General features: G+C 38.7%; 2 protein-coding genes across 5 annotated transcripts in view; one reads left to right on the forward strand and one right to left on the reverse strand.

Moving 5' to 3' along the window:
- The window catches only part of ANKRD22 (ankyrin repeat domain 22), a 29,776-nt gene extending 16,181 nt beyond the window's left edge, over positions 1-13,595 (forward strand). The window contains exons 4-7 of one of the 2 annotated variants that reach the window (XR_006270893.1): positions 3,455-3,532; positions 6,260-6,358; positions 6,621-6,808; positions 13,280-13,595. Coding sequence is in view for 1 of the 2 variants with exons in the window: in XM_043476883.1 (XP_043332818.1) it covers positions 3,455-3,532; positions 6,260-6,358; positions 6,621-6,698 (255 nt within the window). In the remaining variant the exon portion in view is untranslated. Of the gene's footprint in view, positions 1-3,454; positions 3,533-6,259; positions 6,359-6,620; positions 7,486-13,279 lie in introns of those variants that run through there. The other variant, XM_043476883.1, reaches the window with a different exon arrangement.
- LIPM (lipase family member M) overlaps positions 9,027-24,281 on the reverse strand; it is a 36,533-nt gene continuing 21,278 nt past the window's right edge. For all 3 annotated transcript variants that reach the window (XM_043476881.1, XM_043476882.1, XM_043476880.1), the window contains 8 exons: positions 23,902-24,019; positions 18,555-18,753; positions 17,460-17,569; positions 15,589-15,725; positions 15,317-15,463; positions 13,680-13,751; positions 12,204-12,275; positions 9,027-9,628 (listed from right to left, as the gene is read on the reverse strand). In XM_043476881.1, the coding sequence (XP_043332816.1) occupies positions 9,359-9,628; positions 12,204-12,275; positions 13,680-13,751; positions 15,317-15,463; positions 15,589-15,725; positions 17,460-17,569; positions 18,555-18,753; positions 23,902-24,019 (1,125 nt within the window). In that variant the 3' untranslated portion in view covers positions 9,027-9,358. The remainder of the gene's footprint in view (positions 9,629-12,203; positions 12,276-13,679; positions 13,752-15,316; positions 15,464-15,588; positions 15,726-17,459; positions 17,570-18,554; positions 18,754-23,901; positions 24,020-24,281) is intronic.

Below are 24,281 nucleotides of genomic sequence, written 5' to 3' on the forward strand. Positions count from 1 at the left end.
CCAGAACAAACTCTGCCAGTAGGCAATGTGATTATCTCCTTGAGTAATTAAATGTTATAAATTTTGAAGAACTATAATTAAATATGGTAACATTGATTCTGATGCTTGGATTTATGAGAGAGGAAAAACTATAATTCACTGACAAACATATAATCTGTTTATGCTCTCAAAAAGTTCTTTAAAATGTATATTTAGTCCACAGCATTTGAGTATTTGTAGTTTTGTTGTGTGTGTGGGGGGCAGAATCTGCCATTCACTTCCAAGCCTTTTTAGAGATTATGAAGAAAAAGTCTCAACTATGATTGGTCAGACTGTTTTAGAATTTGGTGACACACAAACTTGCTCTTTAAAACAGTACAATTTTTTTTTCCATTTATTTTTATTAGTTGGAGGCTAATTACTTTACAATATTGTAGTGGCTTTTGCCATACATTGACATGAATCAGCCATGGATTTACATGTGTTACCCATCCCAATCCCCCCTCCCACCTCCCTCTCCATCCCATCCCTCTGGGTCTTCCCAGTGCACCAGCCCTGAGCACTTGTCTCATGCATCCAACCTGGGCTGATGATCTGTTTCACCCTTGATAGTATACTTGTTTCAGTGCTATTCTCTCAGAACATCCCACCCTTGCCTTCTCCCACAGAGTCCAAAAGTCTGTTCTGTACATTTGTGTCTCTTTCTCTGTTTTGCATATAGGGTTATCATTACCATCTTTTTAAATTCCATATATATGTGTTAGTATACTCTATTGGTCTTTATCTTTCTGGTTTACTTCACTCTGTATAATGGACTCCAGTTTCATCCATCTCATTAGAACTTATTCAAATGAATTCTTTTTAACGGCTGAGTAATATTCCATAGTGTATATGTACCACAGCTTCCTTATCCATCCGTCTGCTGATAGGCATTTAGGTTGCTTCCATGTCCTGGCTATTATAAAACAGTGCTGCAATGAACATTGGGGTGCACGTGTCTCTTTCAGATCTGGTTTCCTTGGTTTGTATGCCCAGAAGTGGGATTGCTGGGTCATATGGCAGGTCTATTTCCAGTTTTTAAAGGAATCTCCACACTGTTCTCCATAGTGGCCGTACTAGTTTGCATTCCCACCAACAGTGTAAGAGGGTTCCCTTTTCTCCACACTCTCTCCAGCATTTATTGCTTGTAGACTTTTGGATAGCAGCCATCCTGACTGGCGTGTAATGGTACCTCATTGTGGTTTTGATTTGCATTTCTCTGATAATGAGTGATGTTGAGCATCTTTTCATGTGTTTGTTAGCCATCTGTATGTCTTCTTTGGAGAAATGTCTGTTTAGTTCTTTGGCCCATTTTTTGATTGGGTCATTTATTTTTCTGGAATTGAGCTGCAGGAGTTGCTTGTATATTTTTGAGATTAATCCTTTGTCTGTTTCTTCGTTTGCTATTATTTTCTCCCATTCTGAAGGCTGTCTTTTCACCTTGCTTAGAGTTTCCTTTGTGGTGCAAAAGCTTTCCAGTTTAATTAGGTCCCATTTGTTTATTTTTGCTTTTATTTCCAATATTCTGGGAGGTGGGTCATAGAGGATCCTGCTGTGATTTATGTTGGAGAGTGTTTTGCCTATGTTCTCCTCTAGGAGTTTTATAGTTTCTGGTCTTATATTTAGATCTTTAATCCGTTTTGAGTTTATTTTTGTGTATGGTGTTAGAAAGTGTTCTAGTTTCATTCTTTTACAAGTGGTTGACCAGTTTTCCCAGCACCACTTGTTGAAGAGGTTGTCTTTTCTCCATTGTATAGTCTTGCCTCCTTTGTCAAAGATAAGGTGTCCATAGGTAAGTGGATTTATCTCTGGGCTTTCTATTTTGTTCCATTGATCTATATTTCTGTCTTTGTGCCAGTACCATACTGTCTTGATGACTGTGGCTTTGTAGTAGAGCCTGAAGTCAGGCAGGTTGATTCCTCCAGTTCCATTCTTCTTTCTCAAGATTGCTTTGGCTATTCGAGGTTTTTTGTATTTCCATACAAATTGTGAAATTATTTGTTCTAGTTCTGTGAAAAATACTGTTGGTAGCCTTAGAGGGATTGCATTGAATCTATAGATTGCTTTGGGTAGTATAGTCATTTTCACAATATTGATTCTTCCAATCCATGAACACGGTACATTTTTCCATCTATTTGTGTCCTCTTTGATTTCTTTCATCAGTTAAAACAGTACAACGTTTAAAGTTGGAGCCTGGGCAAAAAAGATGAATTACAGTGAAAAAGTCAGCTCTGATTGCACATGTATTATATTAATTCATGGGGCCTGAAGTTGTAAATTTGTGATGCATAAAGAATAAATGACATGAGAGGAAATAATCTGGGAAGTGATCAGAAAGGATTGTGCTACATCAGAGGACAGGAGGAGAAAGGCAGATATTGAGGTGGGAGGGAACTGCAAAGAGAAGACAGCTGGATGGAGCTTCCTAAATGATAAAGGGGCTTAACTCCAGGACATGCCCATTTGAATAGGGACAGCCATTCTCCCTACACAGTGGAATGGTGTGGGATGCTCAAAGTGTCCTGTGATCAGAATCTCAGAAGACTAGGCAGGAAAAGTGGATTTCTGAGGAACCTAGTTAATTTCATTCATGTTTTCAACCATTCACCACATACTTATTATAAACCTTTTATGTGCCAGACAGTGTGCTGGTATTAGGAATACAATGATGCACCAAATAGGTTTGGTCCTTGTCCTCATGAGAGTTAGATGGTAGGGAAGAATGAGTCATTCAATCAAACAGTGAAAGAAACTTATGAAATTCTCATGAGGTAGTTGGTACACAGAGGTGGTCAATGGAGAGGGATGTTGCCTGGACAGATAGGTCAGAGAAAGCCTGCTGGAGGAAGAGGGGCATAGGGTAAGATATTTACCAGGCAAAGAAGAAAGAGAGGAGGCTTCTAGGCAGAAGAAACATTCAGTGCAACTCTTCTATGGCACAGGGGAGGCTGTGGGGATGAAAGACTAACAGAGGCCAATGTGGCTGGAGCAAGGTGAGCCAGGGGGTGTGGTTGAGATGGCTGAGGCCATAAGTGGAGAGCAGAATATAGGGATTGCCACAGGCTGACGATTTTGCTTTTGTCCCCAGAGCAATGGGATGTTATAGAAAGGTTTTGAGTGAGGAAAGGAAAGACAGGCCACTGGACTCCAACCTCAGTAGGATTTGGCAGGCCTGGGATGGCACCCTAGATTTTGTATTTCTAGGTCCCCAGATGCTGATGCTGCTACTCCAGAACCGCACTCTGACAACCATGACTTTCCCTAGTTGTTACTGGAGGGCAGGGGGAAGGTGGGGAGAATTTAAGAATGATGCATAGATGCAGGGGGGTGTTGGGATTAAAATAAAGCCTATTGATGGGAATATTCCAGATATAAGATGGAGACAACGTTTGTAAATAACCCTCTCTTGTTCTTCTTGTGCTTGCTGTTGTAACAGGTGTCAAAGACGAAGCAGAATGAGGCTCTTGTACGAATGCTGCTTAATGCTGGTGTCGAAGTTAATGCCATAGACTGTGTAAGCTTGCATTTGTAGTCACTTTGAAAGAACATTCAAAATGGTATTTATGGGTAGTATACTTGTTTCTAAAGAGTCAGACATGACTTAGCGACTAAACAACAACAATGCTTGTCATCTGTAAAGTTGCTTGTTTTTTATTTTGTGAAACACTTGAACATTTAGCTGCTCCTTCCTCCTTTCTTGCCTTTCTTCTTCCCTCCTTCCTTCTTTGCCTCCCTCCCTCCTGCCCTCCTCTCTCTTCTTCCTTTTTACTGTGTCAGGCAACCTTGAGATTGACACTGAACTCATGGGATTAATACTTTTATTGAATATAGTACATTTTTTAAGAGAACTGCTCCACCAGTAGCGGGAAGTTAATAAAAATGGAGGCTCTGATGACAAAATTCCATTCTCAGTAGTTAAGCTGCAATCCAAATGCCTGTGTGTAAACCTTACCAGTTTTTATGTATGCAAGTTGTGGGAAGTTTTAAACTTACCTGACTCTTGGGTTTCCTCATCTGTAAGATGGGGACATCACTAGTTCTTACAAGGCTCATCACATGATGCACAGAGCAGAGTGATGGCACACAGTAAGTGCTCAGTGAATCCTAACAGCTGTTGTAACCAAAACCCCAACCCACTGGTGAGAAGGTCCCCAACTGCAAACTAGGGAAAAATAAGGGCAAAGGTCAAAGAGAAATCCAAATGACAATAAAAACAGTGATAACAGAAGCAGTGTAAGCTACCTTCTTCCTGTTTAAATATAAGATTTTGTTTTCACCTTTTGCTCCATACCCTTGCACTCATCTTCTCTTGCATGATAATAAAGGGATCAGAAGTTTACTTGCATGAAATTTTTGCTTATCTTAGCAAAATGAAATTTTGATTCCCAGTTCCTTATTGAAAGGACAGGCAAGTTGAAATTTGATCCTAAGAAAACCAATATTCTTAGGTTTTCTTTATGATCCATGCTGTGTACATCCATGCTGTGTATTTTATGCTGTGTACATCTGTGTGTGTGCATGTTTATTACCATTTTTCTGTGATAGAGAAAATGTCTCCACCCCTGTTTGCATTATTGTAATTTTAATTTTGGTTATATTGGTATTGTTTAAATGGAAGAAGCACACTCTGTCTGTGTGTGTGTGTGAGAGAGAGAGAAAGAGAGAGAGAGAGATACAGGAGAAGAATGCCCAAGAGAATACATTTATGAAATGAATGTTTTCCCTTTTATTTAAGTTAGAATTTTTGGATTAATTTGGATAGACAGTACATCATCAATTTTTTAGATAACTTTGAAATATATTAAGTAAGATTGTTTAAGAAACCTAAAAGATTTGTTGCAGGTATTGCTTGGTCTTCTTATTTAAACTCAAAAGGTGTATTTCTTTTTTTCAAATAGTTTTTGCTTTTAAGTATTGTCTAACCATTTGTGGTTCGAGACTGTATTGGATGACTTCTGATGTCTTATCTAATTCAAGATTCTGCTTATTTAGTGTTATTTGTACAACTAAAAATATGTAAAACACATGTAATGTGTTGAAAGATCTTTTCATCCAGAGCTTCTTAGTTTCTAACTTAGTAGTTGATGATTTTAAACTTGCTACACCAAGGATGTATATAAATGAGTCAACAGAGAATGTATCTATTTTTTAAAATGTGTTCATAATATAATTTCAAACTTAATTCCCCTTAAAAAAGGTTTAAACTTTGCCTATGACTGAAATTTCCCTAGGATATTTTTCTCATTATCTATGTCTCTCTCCATCTCTAGATAGAAAAATCACATTTTTGCATACACACAAGCACATACATGCAGACACACTCTTCCCCCACTATTTTTCAAAAACCATCTGAATATTAAGGTCCATTTCCCAAATCTAAGTAATGCAGTATAGTGCATTTTTAGGTAATTAGGTCCTATTTATTTCATATGGAAAAATTCAGATCCAGATCTTCATTTAACATGTTATCATTTAATAAAAAATAAGTGGTTGCAGCATTATTTCCTATGATCTTAGAAGAATTTCTGGGGAATAAGATCCAGAGTCAATTTTGTTAGTCTTGATAGTCATAATATTTCTTCACTTCTTGAATATTATTATTCAAAATCATAGTTATTTGGCTGCTTTTTAAAAGACAAAATTTTGGGCATGAATATCTCAGCTATAAATTTCCTTTGACTGTCAGTTGTGTTTTAAATTAGACCCCCCTAGTAGGTCTGCTATTGTATAATACATAAGATAAGCTACAACAAAGCAAGGATGGGCAATGACTATGTGGACCAACATTGATCTTGTAGGTGTGCTATAACATCTGAGCACCAGCAACCTTCTTCAGACTGGAGGGATTTTGATTATGAACCATAAAGGATGATATTTGTAAAAACTTGGGAACTCTTTAAGAGAAAAGATGGTAACATAATCAAGGTGGTGATTGCCCAGAATTGTAGAAAGAAACCTTGGGATAGTTCAGCATTAGCCTTTTATAAGCAGAATTTGTTTAGTCTGGAACAGAAAACAAGAGGGGAGATATGATGACTTACAGGATGTTGATGATATACACACTGAGGCACAACAGACTTTTTGAGCTTAAGAAATGTAATTGCATGTGGATGGTTTGCAGACTGTTGATTTGGCTTAATTGTACAAGACAAAATATGAAAAGTACTTGCTAAAGAAGTCACATGTACAGTGTGTAAGGGTTCCGATGGATCCGTTGCATTGTTGGTCTTTTGTGTTTCAGTATGGCTGCACTGCGTTACACTATGCCTGTGAAATGAAAAACCAGACTCTCATTCCTCTGCTCCTTGAAGCCCATGCAAACCCCATGATAAAGAATAAGGTAAGGATCTGGGGACCACGGTCTGAGGTCCTTCTATCAGCATCACCTTCTAACATTGGCCTTGTGTTGACGTAAATAAATTGCCCCTGAAGTTGTTAATAGCAAATTATTAAGGAATCAAGTTATCCTATTAAAGTTAGAACCCAGTGACATTCAAAGCCCTTGCCAAGCCTATGAGTCAGTCACACTAAACTGTTTACTAGATCCTTTGCAATGACATTTGACCTTCTTGGTGATAATTATAGTTTCTTTTTCTTCTCAGCATGGTGAGACTTCCCTGGATATTGCACAGAGATTAAAATTTTCCCAGATTGAATTAATGCTAAGGAAAGCATCATAATCTTTGCAATCTCATATGAAGAAGTAGCAAAAGGCCTGGATTGTGTCTCAATCTTGGACTGTGGGTCTGCAGACCACTCAACCTGGAGACCCCCATGGTACCGGGATAAGGTTGGTTGCCATGGGTAACATTTTCGAAGAGCTTTGTATTTCTAATGTTTTTTGCTCAGTGGAGTTCACTATGGTCACAATCCTTCTGGGGGAGACACTAAAGATGTTGGACTCTCCACATCAGTCAAAACAAGGTGATGTTTCAAAGTCAATCTCTTCTGAAGGAAAGGATCAGTGTTCTTCTCTCTTTTCAGTTGCGCTGCTCTTATAAAGAGGCTGTCCCATCCATATCCTGCCCCAAGAGACAAACTGTTCCTCTGAGGCTCCTTTGAGTAATAAGACCAAGAATCAAGCATATATATTCGTACAGAATGGTATATGTATGTGTGTAGGTTTAGAGATTTATATGTAAATATTCAAACTTCAACAAAATCATGTATCAGTTATCAACAACAAATGCTTCAAAATTGGCAAATGCTTCAAGTCAGAGCTTTTTTTTCCCTTACAAAGAGCCAGTGTACCAGCACATCTCTAGATGTTTTGCTATCAGCTTACAAATTAGAGCCACCTTGATTTCAAACATGATTATGTGACTATCAAGTTGTTTGTTCAAAAATATTTTTATGATTCTCTTGTGAATGCAGGACAGTTATTAACCTTGTTAGTGTATTTTTTATTGATAAAATAAAAATATTGTAAATTATTTGAAAAAAAGAATTCTTGACAACAAAGAACTATGTGATGAGGTGGTATCTGGATTAAACTTCTAGAGGAGAGATAGTGAACATTGAAATATCTGTCTCAAGTTCTTTGTCAGTGAGAGAACAGAAATGAGCACATTTAAAAATGACTGAATTTTGCAAAGCAAGACTGCATCATGAATATTTTTAGCCATGGACTACACAGTGTGTAGCAACAAATGCAGTCTAAGAATGAAAGATTTACCATCTCCAAACAGAACAAAGGTCTAATAAAAAAATAAAATCCAGGAAAATTTACTGAACTCTGCACAGTACCTTAAGCACATACTTTTTGAGGGAAGTAGTTGTGTGTAGATATAGATTCTGAAGACCTTAAATGTCTCTTACTACATTATCTAAGATCCATTCACATTGAACTTAGTTATAAGGTGACTCTAAAGATTAAGAAAAAAAAAAAAAGTGAAACTTCCAACAAATTGCCAGAATGCCTTCAATTTGGTGTCAGAGTTCTGCAAAATCACCATACCATGTAATTCATAACTGTTGTCTTTGAAACTGTGTGAAAATTGAACAATTTTCTAAAGAAATAAATCCAGGTTTATAAACGAGTTACTTTGCCAACAAAGGTCCGTCTAGCCAAGGCTATGGTTTTTCCTGTAGTCATGTATGGATGTGAGAGTTGGCTTATAAAGAAAGCTGAGCGCCAAAGAATTGATGGTTTTGAACTGTGGTGTTGGAGAAGACTCTTGAGAGTCCCTTGAACTGCACGGAGATCCCACCAGTTCATCCTAAAGGAAATCAGTCCTAAATATTCATTGGAAGGACTGATGCTGAAGCTGAAACTCCAATACTTTGGGCACCTAATGTGAAGAACTGACTCATTAGAAAAGACCCTGATGCTGGGAAAGATTGAGGGCAAGAGGAGAAGGGGACGACAGAGGATGAGATGGTTGGATGGCATCATTGACTCAATGGACATGAATTTGAGTAAACTCCAGGAACTGGCAATGGACAGGGAGGCCTGGTGTGCTACAGTCCATGTGGTCGCAAAGAGTTGGACACGACTGGAGCGACTGAGCTTAATTGAACTGGGTATGATTGCCTAATAACAGTACCTCTGTTAAGATCAAAGCATAATGTTGTATTATGTTCATGATATTTTAAAACTTTCTTCCTGGTGTTTAATTTTTGAAGGCAGAAACCTTGGCTGGACATTTGTAGCCAGTAGGTCTCCTAGCAACAACCTGTAAATTATCAAAGAAGCTTGAGCTAGAACGTAGGTACTGAAATACACACGCATGCTTTATTGGAAAAACTCATAAATATCCTAGAAGATAATCTTCTTTGACTCTCAGCTATGAAACTTGGCCTTTTCATCTATACTGTACATTGATTTTTCTTTTTTGGTTAAAGCAACTTGGCTTCCTGGGGTAGTGTTATTATGTCTCTGTAGCAATAAGGTAAAAACATCTAGCTTATTTTTTCAAATTCAGCAACCATCTGGAGCTTCAAGACCTCTGACCCCAATTCATCATTTTACTTTATTGCTCCAAAAATATGGCTCATAGACAACAATAAATGTTTTAAGGAAGTTTATTTGAATGACGTAAAGAATGACTAGATAATTTCTAGCTGTCAGCTAAAACCTACCTTTTAAGATGGAAGAATACACAATAGTACATGAAAACTGTGTTCACCCAATGAGTAGTTCAATTAATTGAAAAAATTAAATGTCAGTTTTAGCCTCAAATGCAAAAAGTCTAAAGGAATGAATACAATCTTAACCCTAATCTCGGCCCTCCCTTTTCCTAATATGGTGGGTTTCCAGTGCTGAAAATCTTTGATATCTTTCACTCATGGCCCCATCATTCATGAGGTTTTTTCCTAAGACTAGTCAGTATCAGATGCTTCACAAGCCTACATTGATAGTTCCCCGGGAAAGGCTGGTATCTTCCTGTTTCATCAGATGTATGATTTCATTGTACATACGGTGAGGCGCATCCAGACCCCAGATGAAATCCACGTGGGCCCATTCAGGAATGTTCTTATGGTAGATGAGGGTGGTCACCTCAGAGAGCAGTGTTCTCACATCATCCGGATTTGAAAGCCAGTCCTGACCCCCAGTCCACATCGCTGTAGGGACTGTCATATCTCTAACTTTGTACCTTATAGGAGTTGGCTAGAGAAAAGAAATAGTTTTTAACTGTATAACATTTGGACTTCCAAACTCATCATTTACTTTTCTGATAAACACAGTCAATGTGCTCTGTGTTGTGATGAAAGGGGCATGGGCACTGGACCCATACAAAACTGCATTTAGAGTTTCTACTCCAGCCCCTGCTTAACCTCATTTAACCTCGGTTTCTTCATCTGCAAAATGTGGATGATGCCTGAAATAACTTACCAAGTTAAATGGGAAAACATCTCAATTGCCTAGCACCATTGGCATTGCATGTTCAATTCTTTCCCTTTCTATTAGTAAATATTTGATATATAAATTGCCTTTAAAAGATAATACTCCTGTCTTTTTCAAAGATAATTTCACATTTCATGAGGTCAGATTGAAGAGATTCTACAGAGAAAGGCAAGAGGATGGAACCTACTGAGAAGGACTTGGGTGTTCACAGGGGTTTTCTGTCCTCTGTCTCCAGAAACATGGGGAAGCCAATGGCACTGAAACTTAGGGAGTTTGAACCTAGAAGTGGTAAGAATTAGATCCCTGCTCTAGTCACCCATCACCCAGAGAAAGGATATCTAGGATTCCTAGTTCTTGAGATCTTCTCTTATTCAAACAGAAATACCAGATCAGTTTGGTTGGCTGAGAGCCCTTGATGTTAATAAACACCAAGAACTTTCAACAGAAATGTCCAGGCCCACTTCTCACTCAGGAAATCCACCCTGGATCCAGGACTCCAATCCTGGGAGTCTTCATTTCTCTTTGTGGCTTTTAAGGATTTGAAGGTATAGCATCTGATACTGTGAGTTATAATAAGACATATGTGTATGGTCTTCATTCACGTTTGTGGTCAGATCCACTTTTATACAGTAACTAGATGTGAAAGGTTGGAATAGTCTATGGAACCTATAATATGTTTTTCTCATCTAACAGGTGAAACGATTGAACTGAATATCAGGACTGGCTCTAAGGCTATGTGCTTCTATGATATCTTTTTGTCATAATACCTTTTGGTATGTGTGTTTTTCTTTCCATGACATTTTCTGTCACCTATTTTGCATGCTTCACTTTCTAACTCATGACCTTAAATATTGATTAATTAAATCTATCTTGGAACTGGTATGCTTTCTCTAAAGATATACTTTAGGAAACAAGGAAGATCTAAAAATATATAGCTGAAACTCGTGATTGAGAGTTTGCTCTTCGGGGGCATTGCAACGGTCTCTCCAGTTTCCTAGACTTTTACATTTAGACTGTTGTAGAAAAGTGGACGCTAAGCATGATGTGAGACTCTCAAAGATTCACCTATGTGTGTATTCTGCTCCCTCCAGCTTTATGTTTGTGTGGTCAATATCTGTTTACATTCATATACAAGCTAACCAATAAACTTCAGAGAAGATTTTATGCTCAGAAAAGTTTGATGCCCATGACTTTTACTTTAAATTTTAGTCCATAGCATCGATTACACACACATTTTCTTGGGTAATATTTTTTCATATTTTTCACTTGCAGATTACAGATTCATCAAAAGTGTAACCAGGCAGAACTCTTAAAAGTTACCTCATCCAATAATTTTTATTTTAAAGAGAAACAGATTGAGGCCTGAAGAATCAAAGCCGTCTAGCCACCATTACACAACTTTGTAGGGCAGAGGCACAACTAATGCAGTAATTCTCACTTGTTATTAATACTCTTTTTACTGTACCATGAACCAGCCTCACTCCTGCCATCTTCATTTTTTTTTTCTGTTGTCATTGTTGTTTTTAAATCTTGAAAGATCCTTCTAGCAGCCACCAGACCACACCCTTCCCTTCACTGTCTACCCAGTCTTGCTCCTAAGAGGCCCAGTGTCTTGTTCACAGAGGCAGCATCATCAGAAAAGTTCTCCTACTGCATTATAACAGTTTGTTTTAACCTCTGAAAGTCTCTTGTCAAAGCTTTGAACTTTCTCATTCTTAAATGAAGTTGAACCAGAACTAATTACTTTTTACTTGAATTCATTTTTTAAGAATTTATTTTATGCCATGCACATAATTGACTGACAATGTTGTGTTAATTTCTGCTGTACCACAAAATGATTCAGATGTATATTCTTTTTCATTTTCTTTTCCATTATATTCACAGGATATTGAATAGAGTTCTCTGTGCTATACAGTAGGACACTGTTGTTTATCTATCCTATATATAATAGTTTGCATTTGCTAATCCCAAACTTCGAGTCAATGCCTCTCCTAACCCCTCTGCCCTGGCAACCACAAGTCTGTTGTTCTCTTTGTCTGTAAGTCTGCTTCGTAGATAAGTTCATTTGTGTCATATTTTAGATGCCACATATAAGGGATAATACCATATGGTATTTTCCTTTCTTTTTCTGACATACTTCACTTAGTATGATAATCTCTGGGTCCATCCATATTGTTGCAAATGGCATTATTTCATTCTTTTTTATGGCTGAGTGGTATTCTATTCTACTTGATTTCTTGTACTTTATTCCCATTTCTAGAATAAACTGCCAGTATAACTTTTCTCTCATGCACTTCAAAAGGATATATTTTCAGCAGTTGATATTTGATTTTCTTACCTGATTGCCTTTTTCCAGATTTTTGGTCTCACTGCCCCAGTCAAATGCCCGGAGTTCCCCAGAATTCATAGCCTAAAAGGAAATGAAAATTTAGATGGCATTCAAATGTGTTAAGGGATAAAGGTGGGAGGAGGGGTGAAAACATGCTGCCAAGTCTGCAGTTATGAGGGAAGCAGAGAACAAAGCCTGAAGCTACTTTCCATTCAACTTCAGGATAGTCTTTAGGAGAGTGTAAAGACAAGAATAAGGTCCTTCAGGAAGATAAATGTGCTATAGAAATACTTGACCACCATATTATACAACCCCAGAAAGTGTATCCCCATCGTAGTCCGTGTAGGCGGATATCCTGCACAAACCTACAGTAGGAGAGTAGCCCCTACAGTTGCGCAATGTAGTGATTCTGGAAGAAGATGACCAACATTTAATCCAGTTTAGAATTCTTCTTTGATTTTGATGATAAAATGCCTCCCCCTACTCTCCTCTCTCTCTATCTCTTTCTCTCTTGCTCTTACACACATCTACTAAAATATAACAATGACCTTTGAAGAACAATTTGACTAGGTTCTAAATTAGAAAAGTGGACAGGACCAATATTTATCATTTATTAATGTCATCATCACTATTACAACTTTTTGTTGAGTTAAAAAGTCACCCATTTTTAAAAACAAAGTAGTATTTTTAGTATATATGTATATACATTAGTCGCTCAGTCATGTCTGACTCTTTTGCAGCCCCATGGACTTTAGAGCCCACGAGGCTCCTCTTCCATGGAATTCTCCAGGCAAGAATACTGGAGTGGGTGGCCATTCCTTCTCCAAGGGTATTTTTAATAGGTGAGAGTCTGAGGTTAGTGAGGTTCTAACTCTCTGGCCTATGTGCATTTTTATTCCCACAGCCGATTGGGGTCACTCTATAGTATCATCTATAATGAGCAAAATTAGTTTTGTTGCCTCTTCACATGTGAAAGGATAATTAGCAGTCACATTGTTCCTTGAACCAATGCCGAACAAACTCACCACTGTGCCTAGAGATAGTTCCTGTGACTGTTAATCAGGACATTCCTTCCTTGCCCGCAGGTGAAATCTGCAGCACAAAGGACTTCTCTGGAAACCTCTTTGGGGAATTAGACCTGCGTTTGGATTTTTATTTCTACTTGACTTTGTTGTCCTGCTGGAAGAGCCTATCTCCAGTCTCATCTTTGAGGTGTCTAGAGACTGAAAATGTCTCACCTGAACGGTCTGAATTCACACTTGCAGAAGTCTACTAAAGATGTCCTAGGGCCAATCCTTTCCTCCCATATCCTGAAAAGTTTCAGTGTTCTAGATCAAACTCACAGTTGAAATAGTGTTGACACAATCACGTGTCATCTTGTAATAAAGGTGAAACAACTCCTGGGCTCTCCGAAGAGCATTCTTTGACTTTTCCAGATAAACTGCACAAACACCTAAACAAAGACTACAAATTCAGCATCCTTACCTGACTCCAGTGCAGGATATTTTGCACAGATGTTCCTGAAGGAGTATGAGCGACATAGACATTTGCTCGGCTCTGTAACAAAGCATGAGTAGTTTGTGGCACATACATGGAAAAACTCACAAGATTTGTACCTTGTTAAGATCAAATCTTCAGGGTGTCAAACTCAGAAATGGTAACATCATTAAAGTCTCAGCATTTATCCATGAAATAGGAAACTACACATGCACATAATTTAAAAAATGACCCTAAACATATCACAAGCACTTATATTTTTCATCTGAGAAAAGTTCTCATTAGACATCTGACTTTATCTTTTAAAAAGCTTTCCTAAAGTAATTAAGGATAAAGACTCAAGAACTGAGACTGCATTCAAATCTCACTTCTGCTGTTTAATTTTTAGGAGAAATTGAGAGTATAGCTTAATCCACTAAATGTCAGGTTATTAACCTGAAAAGTGGGAATATTGATAATACCCATCTCATAAGGTTGTTATAGGGAATAATAGCCTGGCATACAATAAAATGCTTATCAAATGATAGCTCTTCATCATATCTTTGATTTAAAAAAAACTGCAAAAAATCTTCAGGAATTAAAAACATGTTCCTCCCGCTGTTGACAGATAGCCTTCCGCTGTCTGGTGTCCTTGGGGGACTATCCCCTCTGCAGAAAGCTGCACTGCCCAATGCCTCCCCATGACTGGTGCTATCTGCATTAAATGATTATTTGATGTGGGGGTTACAAAGACCCAGCCCTCTCATGCTAACTTGGGACAATTCTCAAGGGTCATCCCATCTTCACAGATCCCTAGAGGGTCAACTGAGGTTCCCACTGAGGCTACATCTCAGCTGGACTTTTTTGATCTACCAAACCCTGTTGCTTTCCCTTCTCTAGGTGTTATTCCAAGGCCATAACCCAAATCATTTTGCACATGAATCTCCATCTCACAGTATGCTTCCTGGGGAACCCACTGTCATATGCTTCCTGGGGAATCCAAACGGTAGCCACGCCTTGTGTGTGCTAAGTTGCTTCAGTTGTGTCTGACTCTTTGCAATCCTATGGACCATAAACTGCCAGGCTCCTCTGTTTATGGGATTCTCCAAGCACGAATGCTGGAGTAGGTTGCCATGCCCTCCTCCAGGGGATCTTCCAAACCCTTGGACCAAACCTGTGTCTCTTACATCTCCTGCATTAGCAGGCAAGTTCTTTACCACTAACACCACCTGGGAAGCCCTGGGAAGCTGTGTCTTAGCCAAACTGAAACTCCCAGACAGCCTATCACAGCACTTAAACTACAAACCGGAAAGCTCTGAGTAAAAAGAAGTGGGTGATGCACAGCAGTTTTCTCTTTTGACTTATGGGTTCTAATCACATATTTTTGCAGATTTAATTCACTATAATAAAGCTGCTCTCAGACCTCTTCAATCTTGAATTTATGGAGTTAATGTGTAGTCATGTTGTTATGTTAAACTTGACTTAGCCCATGTTATTTTCTGCATAGTATTATGATTTGAAGAAAACTGAGTTTCTTAGAGCATCACTTCTCTGTCTTCCCTGGCATTAGTTCACCCTCAAGGAGAGGGAATAACAACTGTTTGCTTTGTTCTGGGACACTGAGAATTGACTAGGCTGCCACTTACCATGTTCATATTGTTTGCATTAAATCCTCCCAGGAGTAACATGAAGTTGCTACAAATCTGATCCATAATCACCTGGCCACAAAGGTAAATAACAAACTGTCTGAGAAATCGGGTCTGGTAGAGAAATTCTCTTTTGCCAAACAATCCCTGTAAAAACATGAAATAGTCATTATAGTCGAAAAGAAGTGTCTCTAATGTAAAAGTGTATCTCCTAGCCAATGGGCTGGAAAACTCTTGTGCATAGACAAGGAATTTTCTGAGGAGCCACATACCTTGATCATCACATCTGGCAGCAGCAAAAATTTGGTCCCAGGGCTTTTTGCATATTTAATAGTAGCTATGGGTGCTAAAGCAAAATACATTTTTATTTTCTGAGCCAGCTCTGGCATGGTGGAAAATGCAATAAAGCCTGCAAAAAAGAAATATGTCAACGTGGATATTGAATATCCTAGAGCAAATTAAATGCTTATTTTACTTCTACCAAGACGTTTCATTAATATTTTGTTGTTTAGTAGCTAAGTAATTATGTGTGTTCTAACTCTCTTGAGAAATTATAAGGTCCTCGACAGGCAAAAACAACAGCAACAACCACATCTCTGAGCTTCCTTTGACGTTTTGGATACTTGCTGCCCATTACTAGGTTCTCAGTGAATTATTAAATTATTGAATCCAATAATATGGATTTTGAGAAAATATGTGTATTGAGAGGTAACTATATGTTAGACACTTTGCAGGAGACTTTCATGGATCTTACTTAATTTTCAGATGTTTGTGAGGTATTTTTTTTTTTTAATAAATCTTTATAGTGAGAGACATCAAGGAGGAAAGACATTTTCTTGTTTATTGATAAAAACCACGTTCTCTAACATAATGGGTATTGAGATAACAGAGTTTTGCTGATTTTCTTGGATCTCTAACTTTTCTGGAGCCCAAATTGGAACACAGTAGTTCAGCTGGGAAAGAATCCACCTTCAATGCAGGAGACCCTGGTTCGATTCCTGGGTCGGGAAGATCTGCTGGAGAAGGGAACAGCTACCCACGCCAATATTCTGGTCTGGAGAATTCCATGGATTGTATAGTCCATGGGGTTGCAAAGAGTCTGACATGACTGAGTGACTTTCACACACACTAGTAGAGAAATTGTCCAGTGAACTGGATTCCAGTTCTTATTTGTGCCCACAGACGAGGAATGGAATACTGATAAAGTCAGTCTGTGCCTCAGTTTCCATACTTATAAAATAGAGACTAATACCCCAGATTGCAAAGGGACACTCTTTCTCGAGCCTTTGGGAGGAAAATACTCTCATAGACAGCCAGGGCGTGGCCATTATATTTTAAATACTATGTGTCTATTTCACATGGAAGCAACCTAGATGCCCATCAGCAGATGAATGGATAAGGAAGCTGTGGTACATATACACCATGGAATATTACTCAGCCGTCAAAAAGAATTCATTTGAACCAGTCCTAATGAGATGGATGAAACTGGAGCCCCTTATACAGAGTGAAGTAAGCCAGAAAGATAAAGAACATTACAGCATACTAACACATATATATGGAATTTAGAAAGATGGTAACGATAACCCTATATGCAAAACAGAAAAAGAGACACAGAAATACAGAACAGACTTTTGAACTCTGTGGGAGAAGGTGAGGGTGGGATGTTTCAAAAGAACAGCATGTATACTATCTATGGTGAAACAGATCACCAGCCCAGGTGGGATGCATGAGACAAGTGCTCGGGCCTGGTACACTGGGAAAACCCAGAGGAATCGGGTGGAGAGGGAGGTGGGAGGGGGGATCGGGATGGGGAATAAGTGTAAATCTATGGCTGATTCATATCAATGTATGACAAAACCCACTGAAATGTTGTGAAGTAATTAGCCTCCAACTAATAAAAAAATTAAAAAAAATAAAAAATAAAAAAAATAAATACTATGTGTCTATTTCAAAAGCGCCTGCATATTCTCTGTCTAAGCTGATATTTACATGTTGTGGGGCTGGAGGGTGGGCAGGGAGAAATCAGAATCTCATGGCCCTGAAGAAGCCAGATCTGAGAGAAGTCTGTGATGCCTGGCCTGGCTGTGCTCATATATGGTCACATTTCTCCTGAATATACAAACCTGATTTTTTTGGAACTTACCCATGGTGGTGCCCTGTGAATAGCCAACATAATAAATCTTTTTTTGGCCTGTTTTCTGCAAAATAAAGTTTATGACTGCAGGAAGGTCAAACCTAGCCATCTCATCATAGCTACAAGGGGAAAAGACAAAGTTATATGAAAAATTATAACCACAAACAAACAAAAGCAGCCCCCCCGGGTTTACAAACACCCTTGAGTTGTCAGTCCCATCCATCAGCTTGTTACTGTGCTGCTCACAATACTCAGGATGGACTTGTTTCAAACCCATGATGCGTGGGTGCCTCTGGGATCATGGGCTGTTAGCAAACTGTTGTTTTCTCTAGATATTATCATAGAGAAATAACCATCTTAATCAACATTTAGTGAGCCAAAGCTCCACCTCCTGGGGGAGGTGTCCTCGTTATTCACCTAGCAGAATAGCATAGGGCCAACCAGATTGTTTTTTTTTGGCCATGCCAGGCGACCTGCAGGATCTTAGTTCCCCACCAGGGATTAAACCATACTGCCTGCAGTGGAAGCATGAAGTCTGAACAACTGGACTGCCAGGGAATTCCCATCCAGATTCTTTATATGAAATGTATTAAAGATGCTGCAGGGTCCCTTCTCTGGTGAAACGGATAAACAGCAAGTTGAATATCAATAGATCATTCAAATAAAAACATTAAAAACAACTTTCGTAAGAGTGTGAGAGATCTATTAACCAAGTTGATGGCCCCTAAAGCTTATTCATTCCCCTTATATATTTAACACTGCCTGTCCTCATCTTCTTCTGGGGGCTGGAGTCATTACTTAGGGAAGAGTCAGTCCCAGGATATCCATCTACAAGGAAATGGACCTACATTTCTCCCATTCCAGGCTCCATCATCTGACACTAACCATCATTCTTATCCCACTGGCCACAACAACCTTCTACTTGGGGAACTCAATTTACTGCCCCCAGAGAATCACTAGTCAGCTATGACAATTGGGGGACATAGTGTTGGGATATTGATGGGCCAACCAAAGTAAATTATCCTAACACCAGGAGCTCTAATTCTTTACTCAGTTCTCCCAAAGACATCCATGTCCATCTCCACTCTCAAGATTTACATATACCTGAAAGCCCAGAATTCATCTTGGTCAATGGACAGGGTCTTGTGCTTCCGAGACCAAGTGTTTCCTCTGCTGTTCCCCAGCCACACGTCAAAACCAGCATCTGCCAGAATGAAGCCCAGGCTGTTGTTGGGCAGGTTGGAAATCCAGTTGCTGGCATCTCCCAGCAGGCCATGCTGCAGTAACACCACAGGTCTGGGACCTACAGAGAAGTGAATTTCAACAGCGTGTAATGTTCTGCACCTGTCGTATCCCTAATGTGTTTGAAGGCTTAAAGTTAGACAGACCTGTGTTCAAACCTCGATTCAGCTGCTTGCTAACTTGATTACCTTGGCCAGTTACTTAACCTTTCTGTGCCTTGATTTCCTCAAAAAAAACAGTATTTTTGTTATGATTAAGTAAAATAGTGCACAAGAAGCAGTTGGCAGAATGTCTGACACAGAGAAAGAATCAATAACGTTTGCCTTCTATTGTTGCTTTTGTGTAGTTACCATTATCATTAGACTTGTCTGGGGTCAGAGGATATTGGAAGTGCCCCAGGAAGAATGTATAGTATAATGATTAATTTAATTATATATAATTATAACTATCACATATAAATAAGAAAATAATGTTATAATATTTAAGTATGCTATATTATAAAATATATAAATATATGTGTATATTAATATTTTAATATCAATAATGTACACTATGGGCTGTAAAGAGTCAGACATGACTTAGTGACTGAGCAATAAAGTTAATATATAATTTAAATTAGGGTTATATAGTATATATAATTATTGACATACTATTAATATACACATATATATGAATATATACACAAATATATTTAATATATATATACTATATTAATAATATATAAACATACACTTGTGTAATTATATAATATTTATACACACACACACATATATATATACACACACATACCATACACTTAATGGCTTAATTGTTATAGGTCTTTCATATCAAGAGGACTGGCAAGCCAACTTGAAGGAATTTCAACTGTTAAACATGTGAAAGTTTTAACATCAAAATAAATAATGATGATATAAGTTATATCCCATTGAATAAATTAAAAATGTATGAGTTAACACTGACACCAACAAAAAATAAACAAGTAATTATGGGAGGAAAAAACTCTTAGTAACAGCATGTGTGTGAAAGTGTCATTCATTTATGTCTGACCTTTGTGACTCTATGGACTGTAGCCTGCCAGGCTCATCTGTCCATGGAATACTCCAGGCACGAATACTGGAGAGGGTCGCCATTCCTTTCTCCAGGGGATCTTCCTGACCCAGAGATAGAACCCAGGTTTCCTGCATTGCAGGCAGACTCTTTACCGTGTGAGCCACCAGGGGATATGGAAACTTGGATGGTGTTATAAATTCATCCATGGATACTAAAATTAATGGGTAAAAGTTTGAAGAGATATAGGATATTTACATATCCTGAAAATATCTCCTCACAAATTATTTATGAATTCCAGAGTGAAGAATATGAACTTTACTGTGGAAAAACAGCAGACACTGCCTTAGCAAAGTGATCATTGCTAAATATTGCCAAAATGGAAATGCCTGACCTCTTAAAAGATAGTAGCTCCTGTCATTCAGTAAACTGAGTCCACATCGGTCAACTGAGTCCTTACTCAGTCCATACTCAGAGCCTCCATATAAGACAAAGGCCTTTCTATAGCAAACTCATTCAGCATCTGGGCAATCTTCATGAACGCCATTTGCCTCATTTTATCCTTCTGGAGAGAGAACCCGAGGGCTGCTACTGCAAGGCCAGGATAAAGGAACTCAGAGTTATTTTAGGTTTTCATTTATGGCTGGTCCTTGAGTTCATCCTCTTAGCCCTCAAGGAGATGACCTCAACATGAGGTGATCAAATCAAGGAGAATCAGTGCTCCTCTTTGGAACCCTAAGGACGTTTCCCATGGTTGGGGCCAGCTTGGTCCTCCTTAGCAGGACGCTTTGTACTTATGGTTCACCTAGTGAATGAATTGGCTTACAAATGATTTATTTCATTTCAAATATCCCCTTGAGTCAAGGGCTTTCATTTAAATTATAGCTAGCAGGTGAGTGTGTAAGGGCTGTTCAAAGATCTATCGTTTCTGAAGATGGCCCAGCCTATTTTACCTCTTGATGTAAATATTTGAAGCTAACAACGATTACTTGAGAAAATAAAATTTTAAAAAAGACTTTTGTCACAAACTTATAGACATCTTTCAGTTGCTTGCAGTATGAATTTTATCGGCCCTCTTTTTGAAGAGATGGTGAGAAATCCTTTTCCATCATTGCTGGGAGATACCTTCCTTGAAGAGGCCAATGGGAGCTGCAGGAACAACATCAGCCACTAGAGGGGAGTATTCTGCGCCCGATAGCTCAGTTGGTAAAGAATCCGCCTGCAACGCGGGAGACCTGGATTCGATCTCTGGGTTGGGAAGATCCCCTGGAGAAGGAAACGGCCGCCCACTCCAGTATTCTGGCCTGAAGAATTCCATGAACTGTGTAGTCCATGGAGTTGCAAAGAGTCGGACATGACTGAGCGACTTTCACTTTCACTTTCATCTTGAACTCCAATTGCCTGGGCAATGAGGGGACAGTCTAAATAAACAGTGTTTAAGAAAACAAACTTCATGCATGAATAGGTGCTGCAGATAACCCTCTAAGCTTATGAAAGGCCACAGTCTCCTGCTTGCTTGGAAGAACTGTGGCTTGCTTTCCCTCTAGGATTTGTGGGGCTCAGTGAAAAAGTTCTATCTCCAGGCTATTCATTTATTTACAAAAAATTCATTCATTCATTCCACATATATTTGGTACCTGCCATGTGCTTGGCACTATTTTAGGCACTGGTTATACCCTTGCACAAAGCTGATAAAGTTTCTTGCTGAGTTTACATCCTGGTTGGGAGAGACAGTTAATAAATGAGAAAATATCTATCATATCAATGGTGTTAAGGGCTATAAGGAAAAGTAATCAGGATAAAGGGCCAGATCTCCATAGGTGGCAAGGGTTTGTTATTTTGAACAGACTGGTTAGGGAAGTACATGGCAGAAGACCTGAAAGAGAGGCCAGAGGAAACTGCATGGATATCTGATGAAACAGTGGTCCAGAGAGAGAATTGTAAGTTCAAAAGCACTGACATAAGGACATGCTGGACATATATAAAGCACAGCTATTTAGCTGGTGTGAAAACAAGTTGCACATTCCCACCAACAGTGCAAAAGAGTTCCCTCTTCTCCACACCCTCTCCAGTAGAAAACCATAATTTAAAAAGACACATGTGCCCCAAAATTCATTGAAGTACTGTTTACAATAGCCAGGATGTGGAAGCAACCTAAATGTCCATCAAGGGAGGAATGGATAGTGATGTTGTGGTATATATACACAATAGAATATTAGTCATAAAAAGAAACAAAATTGGGTCATTTGTTGAGATGTGGATGGACCTAAAGTCTGTCATGCAGAGTGAAGTAAGTCAGAGAAAATCAAATATCATATATTAATGTATATATGTGGGCTTCCCTTGTGGCTCAGCTGGTAAAGAATCTGCCTGCAATATGGGAGACCTGGGTTCAATCTCTGCATTGGAAAGATCCCCTGGAGAAGGGAAAGGGTACCCAGTCCAGTATTCTGGCCTAGAGCATTCCATGGACTGTATAGTCCATGGGGTCACAAAGAGTCAGACACGACTGAGAGACTTTCACTTCACAATGTATATATGTGGAATCTAGAAAAATGGTACAGGTGTATCTATTTGCAGGTCAAGAATAGAGACACAGACCTAGAGAATTGATAAGTGGACATGGGGGAGGTGGAAAGAGGGGGTGGGACGAATTTTGAGATTGGGCTTGATATATATTCACTGTGCTGGGTGCTGTGTTTAGTTGCTCAGTCGTGTTTGACTCTTTGCAACCCCACGGACTTAGCTCGCCAGGCGCCCACCATGTGTAAAGCGGATAGCTAGTGGGAACCTGCTCTATGGTACAGGGAGCTCAGCTTGCTACTCCTTGATGACCTAGGAGGGGTGGGATGGGGGTAGGGAGGGAGGGAAGTCCAAGAGGGTGGGGGAGTATGTATATATCTAGCTGATTCACTTCCTTGTACAGCAGAAAGTAACAACATTGTAAAACAACGATACTCCTAAAATGAAGATGTATTATTTTAAAAAGCTGTACAAATGCAAATTAGAATAAAACAGAATCCTGAACCTTCTTTATACCAAAGCCAAATAGCATTCCTTCAGCATTTTCTGGTCCTAGTTAAGAGAGGAATCTTAACTTGAGTGCAGGTTTTGCAACATACTAGCAAGTACTAGCAGAGATTCTCTGGGTAATTTAACCTCTGTGAGTGTCGGTTTCTTCACATTATTGTGAAAGCTAAATGGGATTAATGTAAATGAATTTAGCATTGTGCCTGGTATATAGAAAGAAGACAGTAAGAAATTACATTATCTGTACTCCTGATGGATAATGTAGTTGCTGCTGTAAACATAGATCTAGCCTTTTAAAAGGAATAGAGCCAAATGTAGCTGAAGGATGGATATACTTTAGTTAGTAATGAAGGTGAATTTCTTAAAAGCCAACAGTGACTGAAAATCATAAAAAAAAAGGGATTGTAAGAGCTATGGAGACATGTACCAAAATCTTAAAATATACATATAGTCCTCAATTCTTTAAAAGACTTTAGTGAAAATCTGAACATCTTAAATATTTACAGGATATTTATAAGACTATCTGGATGGGGAATATAATGTGCAGGGGTGGATATCAGATGCTATGTGGGAGTTTATATTCTTTGTGAGCAAGGTTTGCAGTGATCTATTTAAGAGATTATCGGTGGATATTCTAGAATATCTACATAGGAGGGATTGGGGGGAATGAATTAATTACTAGAAGGGATCAAAAAATAAACTTTTCTTGAAGGTGTTTTTTGAAAAGCAAATGCTGTGTTTAGAGACCTCCTTGGTGGTCCAGTGGTTAAGAATTCCCCTTCCAATGCAGTGGATGTGGTTTCAATTCCTGGTCAGGGAACTAAGATCCCACATGCTGAGGGGCAACTAAACCTGTGTGCTGCAAGTATAGAAAGCTTGTGTGCTCAGCACAGCCCCCAAAACAAAAACAAAAACAAAAAACAAAAAAAACCATACCCCACTGTTTATTCGAGATAATTGGGAGTGGGGCAGTGGTGATGAGAATTAAGAAGGAGTTGAAGCCACATTTTGGCTGGAGTAATGGGCCCAGTCTCTACCAAAAACCCAGGTTTCTTTCTACATACTCAAATCACAAGGAATTCTTTACTGTAGGGAAGATTGCCATGTTGGGATAATATAGGGGAAATCATACTTGTCTTCTTAAGTTGCACGAGGCCTTGAGGAATCCTGTTAACAGAAAGGATATATCCATCTTCTGTTAAGACTTCATACTCCTCACAAGGATAACCTTTATGTTGGATGATTTCACTCTATGGAAAAAGCAAAAAAAAATTTTTTTTTAGTTCAGTTCTGTATGATTGTGTTCTCAATGATTATAAAGTAAAAAGTAGATTTCTTGAGCACAGAAGAGATAGACAAGAAATTCCTTGCTTCTCACTAGCTAATTAGGTTATTGTTTTTTTTTTTTTTTTAATGTAAGCCCTCTCCAGTTCTCATTTTCTTTATCTTTAATGTGGAGATTGAACTAGAAGGATAGTTTTAAAAGTGTAGCCCTGAGCCAAGAGCATAGCA

The sequence above is a fragment of the Cervus canadensis genome, chromosome 8 (assembly GCF_019320065.1).
Source record: "Cervus canadensis isolate Bull #8, Minnesota chromosome 8, ASM1932006v1, whole genome shotgun sequence".
Lineage (NCBI taxonomy): Eukaryota > Metazoa > Chordata > Mammalia > Artiodactyla > Cervidae > Cervus > Cervus canadensis.